Below are 10,840 nucleotides of genomic sequence, written 5' to 3' on the forward strand. Positions count from 1 at the left end.
CAGCGCATAGTTTACAGCTAAGACCCAGTCGGAAAAGGAAACGACCAAACTGGCTCCAAGTAAACCCAAAGAAGAAAAACTATGATCAGATTCAAGCAGTCCGGAAACAGTATCAAATTGAAAGGGGAGGTAATACGGCTACGCATCAGCCTACTGCGCAGCGGAACAGTCGTGTGGAACAGAGCCGTGCGACTATGCCACCACGTCGGAATGACGTCCGATTTCATCATGTGCCGGAGAAAGGTCAAATAAGGACACAGAATGTTCACACCCACTCCATGGCCAAGGCATCCCGTACACAAGCGCACAGACGGCCATCTACGATCAATCGAGACAAAGGAACAACCGCCCGAGGACCGGTGTGGGTGTGTGGGAGACACACTGGTTGGTTCACAGCGGATCGACCGTCAAATACGGTGACAAGTGAATCATATATACAGAAGTTTGTAATTGCGTTAATACACAGTTCCTTCAGGTCGTCTTCTTGTCTTCTGACTATAACCCAGTAGCGTCAGGGCAGGTGAAGAGATACAACATGGTCTAACCTCAGCACCTCGACTGCTGCTGCCTAGGTTTGAGCAACCTGATAGCACCTCAGCTCACCTGACTGGCTTTGCAGTCAGAAATCAAAACGGTGTTACAGGTGGACGATTCTTTATCTATAATTCCGCCTACTCATGTCAACTTTACCTTGTAAATAACAAGAATGGATGCGACTGAAAGAACACGTGTGAGTAAATGAATCTAAACACCACACAAGGAGGTAGAAAATACAAATACTCTCATTTGCAAATCAATTTGGTTTTCACGGGGGACTCAAGTAAATCTCTCGTTTATGATGTTCTTCAACTGAATATGCTGCACACAGTCTTACTTTTCACTTGGTACGATATGCGAGATATCACTGTATACAGATATATTGTACCAACTGAAACATGGGGCGGCCTGTGTGCAGCACATTCAGTTGAAGAACATGATAAACGTGAAAACCAAATTGATTTGCAAATGAGGATATTTGTCGAAGTCAGTCCCAATTGGGTTCAAGTAGGACATAAGGTTGACGGAAACTCGAGTGCTGCACCTACCTGACGAGCTCCAAGAATGGTGAAACCGGTCGTGGGTTTTCGAAGAGTTTTCAGCAACCTTGTGGATAGTTCGTTTTATGAGGTAGAACCTAGTTTAAAATCAAACGCTACGTCGAAATAATCGGTGAAGGTTAAAAATTCATGGTTACAGGGTGGATTTTGAATTCATCGACATGATTTTTTAAGGGTGGAGTTCGACCCCTAAAAACTGTCGTCCTGCCGACGGCTAAAAGCCACTCTTTCAACAATGCACTGGTTCATCGCTTCTCATCTGAGCGCAGTTTACCCTCCTCAAATTGTCAGTAACAGCAATGGAAACCTTGTTTTTTGTCGCTCGTGAATTTTCGAAAACGCTTCCCCGCTGAATTCCTCGCCATCGCATCAACAAACAGAATTTCTTCATCCACACAGACTACTTTGTCCTAGAGATAACTGTGTCATAGTAGGAACACTGGCCCTCATTGACCGTTTGCTAAAATTTCATCTGCCATTGCCACTCTACTCCCATTAGGACTTTGACCAACGCGTTCAACTGAGCGCTGCCAGCTCATTCGGCACAGTAACAAACTTACAGCTAAGGAACAAATACAGTTTGGCAATTGAAGCGCATAAAATAAAAGATGTCAACAACTTTATTTTATCTATTAATTCCGAGTAAGTAAGGCTGAACACAGTCAATTTATCCAAGTTCTGACCATGTTCTGCCATGTTAAACACAGGCAGTGGTTATAAAGCGCAATCTCTGGGCTGATTTAAAACTCGGGCAACGATCACTGATTCCTCAAATTTAGCTCTGAGCTCAAAACCATGAACACAGCAGATACAGATGTGGGTCTGTGTGTGTGTTTGAAACAAACATGGGCAAATGAGAGAAATAAAAAATTTGATTAATAATCAACGCTGTACAGATCAAAATGTGACGATCTGATTAAATAACATGACCTCTCACTAGATATGATTTCCAAGAGGGAAGCAATCGGATTGCCTAAATACTTCTACTAGATAGTATCGTAACCGTCGCTCGAGGAGTCGACTCCTAAGACTTCACGACGCCTTGCAACTCGGTAAAATCACAAAATGTGGACTTAGAAATATTCAGGTTGTCTAGATGGTTCAGACTCCAACTGGATGGTTGTGGTGGCGTCCTATCATGTGACGCAGTCGGCCAATTCCATCGATTGAAGATTGGAACTTTGATCTATCGGCTAAACGAAAAACACTGAAGCTGGTGTAGCACTGGAATGCTAATCAGGTATGCAGTCACCACCTTTGGTAAGGACTCATTCAAAGTGCTCAAAATATTTTAACTGAAATAGATGCCCACTCTACAAAAACTACCTTCGGACACAGATCGCCAGGTCACACAAATCTTATGAGACGACGGAACACATAAGTAATCGCTAACAAACGACGGTAGTCCGACTTCATCTTACTGATAGCTGATCCAAGTACAATGACCATTTTACGTTTCTGTATGTTCAGAACACCTGTTAGGAGGCTCTGTTTTCAGGATGGCCATCTTATATCCAACACCCATGAAGTGTTTGTGACATCGGTACTTAGTATTCGGAAAGCGGATCTCAATGTGTTCCTCGCTGCTTCCGAAGACTTTTTATGCAGTGGTCTGTCTTTCATATGTGTCTTTCGTATGTGACAGTTCGATTCTTCACAAACAGGTCGTATGTGACAGTTCGATTCTTCACAAACCCGAGATGGATGAATGGCCATGGAAAGCGTGAGGTTTGTACGCGATGCGGGCAGTAGGTAGTTCAAATAGACCACCACGGTGTGTATAAACAGGACCAGAACCTGAATATGGGGCCTCCTCTTGCGGTCGACGCTAGTCAGATAAATAGGGTGGCTTTGATAGACCCAGCGACCAGGCTGGTTTGGAGAAAAGCAGATTGGTGCAATATCAGACCAAACTTCGGAAAACGCCACGTATCTGGTTTTTCAATTCCATTTTGCTGCTCACCAAGAGGCTGATGCAAACTGAATGCATTTGTTTTACTTGTGGACTGATGGCAACCCATATGACTGGGAAATGAGTAATCCAGTCCTATTTAGTAGAGGGTCTCATTCGAGTGGCATCGCAGCTAGGCACTGAAAAGGTGCTACATGTGAACGATAAAAAATATAAAAGTAGACGGTCTGTCGGATTGTGATATTTGTTTCATACTCGGTGCTAGTGCTATTAGATAGCCCTGCTGTTCCAGAAAATCCGATAGCTCCGATACAATTTGGAGGCATCCCCTCAAAAACTGCCTTCCCTTCAACGCATGTGCTTAAGGTCTGCTAAGCACATGTCTGTATTCTACGTATCAGTTAAAAGGTCCAGCTGAATCAACTATTGTCGTTCTATCATGAAGTCACTGCATTTACAAGTGCTTCATCTGTCTCGCCGCACGGTTAATAACAGATATCATCACACAGATCTGAATATTACAAGCCTGATTTCAAGTTGACCACAGCACTTCCTCTCGCACATTCAGACCAGGAAGAGCGGTATTTTTGGCATGGGCATGGGAGAACCATTTGTGCATTCATGTGGTTAGAATTCCGTAGCTAACCTATCTTGTCGTAACCATGTTTGGATCCTACGGCACTCAAATTTTCCGAAGGCGCATAGTTTCATTCATCCCAGATAACCCATTACTAATGCAAGGTCTATTGACCCACCGATCTATCCAAAATTAAGGCACTGATAAAGTCGGCTAATCGTAAGAAATCTCACGGACCAACTACCTCAAAACCCGACCAATCTAGTAACGTACTCAGTTAGCCTGACGAACCTTTTACGTCAAAAGTGAAACGTTTCCCAGCAATAAATTGTTTACCAAACCTCTAAGAAACGATGAGTACTCAGTCGGTCCCACGCATTTTCCAGTCAATTAAGGTAGATATTTTTTCGGGTTTCATTTCTGACTGTCCTCTGCGCATGTGGTGACTGATCTATTCACAAAAGGTGGTGATTCTTCTCAGTAGAGCATTTATTCAGTCCTAAAAATGGTTGCGTATCGATTGGTTTTACTATGCTACAAATACCCTATTTTGTGTTGTTCTTCAGGTGAAGTAAGAAGACCCCAATTCACAAGTTCATGGAGAATTCATAACTGTCCCTGAATGTGGAGTGCCCCCCCCCATTAATGGATGCGTATTGTACATGCAACGTGACGAGCCTTCATGCCGGTTGTCATCCCATCTTCGCACCACTGAACCCGCATCGATAAGAACCACGGAATAAAGCAATCTGAAAAGAAGATTCTGATACGACAGTGTCAGCTAGAGGAATATCGAGGTATCGTCAGCTGTCCCATCCTACGCACTGGTTTGTTTAACTTCATTTATACTGCAACTGTGAAACCTTCCAATAAATGGATCCGTACATGTATACTAAACTGATTAGTCAAATCACGTCAGGCCCGATCAGAACAGTGGTGTGGTCAGTTGTGTGAAATCGTGGTTGAGTGGTAGATCTAGGGAGTTTTCATTGTGTTGTTTCCTCTTGGGATTGGGTTGACCAATTGGGGGGCAATGGATGACCACAACAGAAAATACTCTGCCATCATAGTTTTTGCTATTTTGGGGAGAAGGACGTTTATCCAAGACGTTCGTACTCAGCACTGACATCCATTTGATTCACATTAACCCAAGGGTGTGCTATTCCAATTTTGAGTCCAAAGGTGTGTTGGACAGTTCACTCAGGATTTAGCTTTCCTAGCCCTTTGAAGTGATAAGCCACAGTGGACAAGCCGCGCAACTAGCGCTCAAAAAGGAAATGAAACTCAGCATCTAGCATATAGTTCACGTAGAAGATGACCAAAAGGGATATAGCGATTGTGAAGCAAACTGGTGGTGTTTTCCCGCTGAACATGGTCCGAGTAAATTCAACTTCACAGGGCACTGGAGTGCAAAAGACTCGATCCAAAAAATGCCACCAAGAATCAACAACAAAGTGACGTAGTGTGCACAGCTGACGCCTGAAATTCCACCGCTGAAAGAATCTAGAAAGTGGTATGAAATGGAATGCAGGAACCTTACAAATTGCACAACAGTTAGCCAGGCTTGAAAAAGTGTAGTTCTACTGAATCCGTTTTATGCTCCAACTGATGGACAGAAACCGAACCTACCGCGCGCTTTCTCGTCAGCGAACTCTTCGATTTAGGTCGTTCTGTAACTATACTACGGTTGGAAGTGCTATCAAGTGTTACAGACGCATCCCGTTAACCTCGGAGCAACGGTCTGAAATGCACTCCGCGAAAAAGGAATATCGACGAGCCCCGTTGCAGGGCTGAGTAGAGGGATCCCGAGTAGCTAAAATAAATGTACGTGTTGTATTGTTCATCCGATATTCCATCGTCCCGTGTTTACCGTAACTGGCTCCGCCATCAATTCATGTATAGTTTTCAGCATGCACCATCCCAAATACCGGCAGGTGTATACTGTAGTCCACTACATAATCACAATACAAGCGTTAATCTTTCTTGGAAAATACTTCAGCACAACGAAGCCGGTCGCGCAGCGTGACCAAATGGGATGATCGCATTGGGCAGAAGTGCATCAGAGATTTACGAGTCCTAAATTAGAAAGCGCGCCTTGTCCGGGATTTTAAGATACACACAGCTTCGTTGCAGCCATTTGGCACGGAGACCAACGCAACTTTTCAAGGGACAGTAGTCGTATTTCGAATGTGGATTTCTTGGTGAACAGAAAAAAGTCTTCACCGGGAACCAGGCGAAATTAATCAGTTCTTTCGTTGTTGATTCCCCACACGAATCGACGACGGCTACTTCTCCAAGTTTTGTTTGACCATTCATGAGTAGTATGATTTATACCTGCTCAACATAACGTCACGTTACTTCCCTGCCTCCCGTCTCATTTTTTGCTTCCGTTTAATAGTGATTTACGTCTAGTTGATGGCACGGATATTTCGGTCTTCACTGATGACAAGATGCCTGAAAACTCGAATGGCGGGTGAGCATGTTATCCATTAGAACAACTGGGTTCCCACTACAGCCATCCTTTAATAGTACCTGTGTATTGCACCTCGCCTGATAGTATCTGCTGCTTTTGTATTCAATTTGATTTCGCTGCACATGCTGTTTTGACACTTTTTCAGTTAGTGAGCAAAGTTACACCTATTTTTGTGCCCAACTCATCCTATACCATATAATTTGCGTCTCGCTTTTGATTCGGAGCTACCTTCCGAACACAATAGCTGCTACAACGCTTTCACATCCGTATAGCATTTGTCTACACAGTCCGAATGCCCGTATCCGTAGATCACTTGATACCTACTCATCATTGCCCATACTGTGCCCTTTTCCGCTCCCATCAAATGCCTGATTGTCTATTGTACTTTCTGTTTATTTCATACCGGAGCAGATGAGCACAGTACATGTGCGACATTCCAGATTTATTTAGCTGTCTCATCAAGCATACTACACAAGTCAAAATCACCATGTTACAGTTTTGCTCTGTAGGGTATCATGGCAGTGTCAGCGAAGTGAAAAACTGTTGATGCTTACATTGGTTCGGCCTTCATTTGAGAATAACGACGGCTCTAGCAAACCTCTCGAGTTTGCTGTGCTGAACACGATATCAAGTGCGGTCGCTAGATCGATGCGATTCTCGTTCCCGGTAAGATGACCGGCAACTGAAGAGATTAGCAGTGCAGGCTGCAAGCATCTTTGGCTTTATTGTTGTGTCGGTGCATTTGACTGGTCAGACCGTCTTAGTATCCTCCATGGAACGTGCACGCCAACACTGAATCGTCACTACCGTGCTGTTCTGACTAGGTAGGTGATACTGAACCCACAAGTGAATCGGTGGATGATGTTGGATTCACTAGACGGTGGTAATGAGACTGACTGGTGGCACTGTAACACCATTTCTATTTTGAACAAAGACGGGCCTGTCAATATGTTCGGAATCGCGCCAATTTGAGGTTCACCAAGGAAGTGGGTAGAGGAAAGTATAGTTATTCTAAAGAATATACTCAATGTAACGCGGCTCAGAATCGAAGACGGCCTGGAGTAATCCACCCGGGATAGATCAGCTACCATGGCAAGAGGCATAAACAATTGAGTGTAAGGGAAATGGCTCCATAGGTGTTTTGTCTATTGAGGGTTTGTCAAACAGCCATCATGCTTATCCAGGTGACCGGTCCCCTTGTTGGCAACGACCTACAGAACAACTATCACGACAAAGCGGTATATCCCTGAATTTCAAGGGACATATGTAACGATCTACAGTACGGGTTGTTTTGTTCTATGGGCGTGAGACACAGCCTCTGCGAGAAGCCGAGTTGACGTCTTCAGGTCTCCAGTAACCGGACCATGGCACAAGGAGATTGATCCCCGTGAATCTGCAACGAGACAATTAGAAAACACTCACACCAACTCCACCATCCAATCTTGTCTCTGATGCGCTAATTCTGTCCACTTATGTATTCAAATCTCTGGCTTTCAGTTAATCGTAACGGATTCTCAAAGCGTCATCGATGTTGTCTTTGGTGGTGTCACAACAACAGTTGACTGGGGAGGGAGTAAACCTATATGACAAGGAGACAACGGTCAACCTCTCACTCATGAGAATTCTTCACGGACGTTACCAAATGAACAAACCCGAGGTGACTACCAACGGGTCAAGCCGGGATCCTTCCACCCAGTAACTTAGGGCTACGCCAACCACTACAAATCCTGTGCGGTCTGTGAATCGTCAGAGGTGGATGATAGGGATCGAGTGGAAAATGATGGGGCAGTTAGCTCAGGGATTTTACTTTTTTTTTCGATACACAGCACAAGCAAGACCCTGCTTGCTTTCAAATGCAAACAGTAAAAGCAGCTCGATAAATCACAGATCGAGACTTGAAGATTGGTTTCAAGGCGTCCGTGACTGTCAGCGCAGGCTCACGCGCAGACTTCACGGGAACGGCCCTGCTAGATGAACGGGGCTGTGGGCCTGACAGATGGGTCTATAAGGAGAGTAGTACTAGTGGGGTGGGGAAACGGAAAAAATATGGGAAGAGAAACAAGGGAGGTGTCAGCGATATCTTGTTTTCGCTCAAATTTTCTGCTCCATGTAGCTGTAGACCGATGATACCTCGCGACTGCATGGCAGTGTTTTTAGTTGTAGAAATCATGGTTGTACGAAGGCACGGCAAAATCCAGTACCCTCGTGACGGGATGAGTTCAGTGGTTGTTAGATTAATCCGGCTAACCCCGGAGAGGTTAGCATACAAACTTTGCTTGGTACCGTAGCTGAGATACTGCTACATCGTCTTAGTTTTCGAAAGTCCGGTGCTCTAACTCAAGAACCCTTGAAGTTCTGCGAGCACGCATTGGCATTTGGACTGATTCGGATGCCTGGATATACACAGAAGTCATGAGAAAAATGAAGGTAGCGAAGCTTTTCCCTATAGATTACTTTCGTTCGCTGACAAGTGGCACAGTAGACACCGAAGAACGGGCATACTGATCGGAAAGGCGTTAGCATCTGGAAAAAGTAACCGCACCAAAGCTCTGTCACCGGTCTAAAGTCACAACACAATGGATGTCTGGTGAACTCTCACCTACTCTGCGGTCTTGATCAAACTACTCCGTTTTCACCGAAAGGTGACTGCGAGATTTTGGTTATTGAGCATTGGCAACAGTGAGAACAATCGGGCGTACGACAGTGTTTATAATCGAAGCGTTACTAGAAGAAATCACGATATGGAATAGATCAATGGTTTATCGCGAATCACTCGCTCAAGTCTGCATGCATACAAAGTGCTCTCTTCTAATGACAAATATGACAGGTTCCGTTGATGAACTGGTAAAGTTCTAATTTCGAAAAAAAGCCTTATCTTATTATGCTGTGCACTGAACGTCAAATGCCAAAAGAAATACAACCCTGGAAAAGCTGTACGAGAGCACTGTGAGGGACATACGTTGATGACCCAATCAGACAGCCGTGAATGACAAGAACGGATACACATCATAAAATCGGCAAAGATAACGAAAGCTAATCATGAGCTGAACAATGTAGATGATTCCCAACAAGAATAAAACAGCCATAAAGTGATTGTCGACTTTTCAGCCTAGGTTGTCCTTGTTATGCGAGACTGCATCCAAGTTGAAACAACAACAGGATTTAGAGGTACACCGGTCACTCAAGAGCTCCCATAACAAATGAAACAAAACAATGTGGCGTGCAAAACATAAAGCCACATCCAAACTGACCTGTTATGAAACGCTGGATAGGAGCCAACAGCGACGTGTGAACCATACTTTTCGGCCAGGACAGACAAGAACGGAGCTATTTTCGACTCTTCGTGCATTGTATAGATTGATCGACTGCTGAACTGAATCCGTGGATCCCGCAAATGTTCCTGTGTTAAAAGAATGAATAGAGGAATGCAACGTGCTGCGAAACATAAGATAGTCTACGGGAAAAACTTATCTCATCGTACGTAAGAGCATGTTTGGTTGAATGGATCTGATCGACCTTTGGCAACGTGCCGGTTAACCCTGCCATTAGAATCCAGTGTTTAAGCCCATCATCAGTTTTGAGCGCTCCCGTCAATCAACGAACAAACGTACGAATATAAACGCGTATACTGTGTATAGTGTGGTCTGAAAAATCACATCTGACTATCGCAAGTATCAGATAAGGAGAGGAATAAACTTGAAGCCAATGAAAGTAACTTTCCAAAATCGTTGCAAGAGGGTGAATTCAAATAGGTGATTTCTAGAAACCTGCGCAGATCGGTCAATTCCAAAACGAATTTTTTTCATGTCTTGAAGAGGCTCAATAGTAGTCCTTTCAGATGAGTTCATGGATAACGAGTAGGAATTTTAAAGCAAGCATATTTCGGGAAAATAGGTAGCTGGGCGGACATAGAAGAGCAGTGTATGGTGCATATTTTTCATGAGTCCACCGACTGGACTAGTCGATGAGAATGCCTCAGTTCCCACTGATGCAAGAAGATCCCATAAATTGCAGTTCAGCGTTTCTTTTGCATCTTTAGGTACAGTAAACACTCACTCTGAAAGAGATCGCTGTGTGTGACAGTTAGCTACTTTCCTATGCAAAATTCTGTTCTACATTGAAGTCGGTGTCATATGAACTGACTGTTCATCGATTTTTTACAAGACCTAAGCACACGATTGCGAAAACAATTGTGGTTTGAAAAGGTTAAGGTGTGTGATACAGTGGGTTTCTACAGCGATTCGGACTGGAATAAAAAAAAGCATCATTGGAAATGCAAACTGCGTTTAACGCACAGCTGGACTGTATGTACGTAGCAAATCGAAAACGGTGGATGACGGGAACGATACTTTGTGAATGGTTGCTACAATTTTATTTACAATGGAAAGGTAGACTGATAATTCCACTGCTTGACGACTCACTAAGTGTTGATCAAGCTGACTAGCCTCGTAGCTTACCGCCAAATACGACGGCCAGGCGTCCAAAATTAGGCAGTGGCTAATTGGCTAATTCAGACGCGCCCACAACAAGTCGTCGACATGACGAGATAAGCTCCTAACATGCATAGAATGTTGTCTGGAAGGCGGGCATTGAGAGCCGTTGGTGTCACACAGGACCAGCTTGCGACCAAGTCCTATAAAATATGCCTCATCATTGCGAGATTAGAACTTCAGACATACAACGCAAAGACAACGGGGCCGAATGATTTTATTCAGCCTCACGTGGCCATGATGCGATTTAATAATAATAATAATAATAATAATAATAATAATAATAATAAT

The 10,840-nt window shown here is 44.0% G+C and overlaps 2 protein-coding genes across 2 annotated transcripts in view; one reads left to right on the plus strand and one right to left on the minus strand.

The window, feature by feature from the left end:
* Positions 1–7,646, plus strand: part of T265_10358 (hypothetical protein) — a gene marked incomplete at both ends in the record, with an annotated part of 9,149 nt that extends 1,503 nt beyond the window's left edge. Inside the window, one exon of the mRNA XM_009176705.1 lies at positions 7,557–7,646. Within this exon, the coding sequence (XP_009174969.1) occupies positions 7,557–7,646 (90 nt within the window). The remainder of the gene's footprint in view (positions 1–7,556) is intronic.
* Positions 1–10,840, minus strand: part of T265_15126 (hypothetical protein) — a gene marked incomplete at both ends in the record, with an annotated part of 43,340 nt that overhangs the window by 13,503 nt on the left and 18,997 nt on the right. Inside the window, one exon of the mRNA XM_009176704.1 lies at positions 9,311–9,513. Coding sequence (XP_009174968.1) covers positions 9,311–9,513 — 203 coding nt within the window. The remainder of the gene's footprint in view (positions 1–9,310; positions 9,514–10,840) is intronic.

Source organism: Opisthorchis viverrini (genome assembly GCF_000715545.1).
Source record: "Opisthorchis viverrini unplaced genomic scaffold opera_v5_355, whole genome shotgun sequence".
Lineage (NCBI taxonomy): Eukaryota > Metazoa > Platyhelminthes > Trematoda > Opisthorchiida > Opisthorchiidae > Opisthorchis > Opisthorchis viverrini.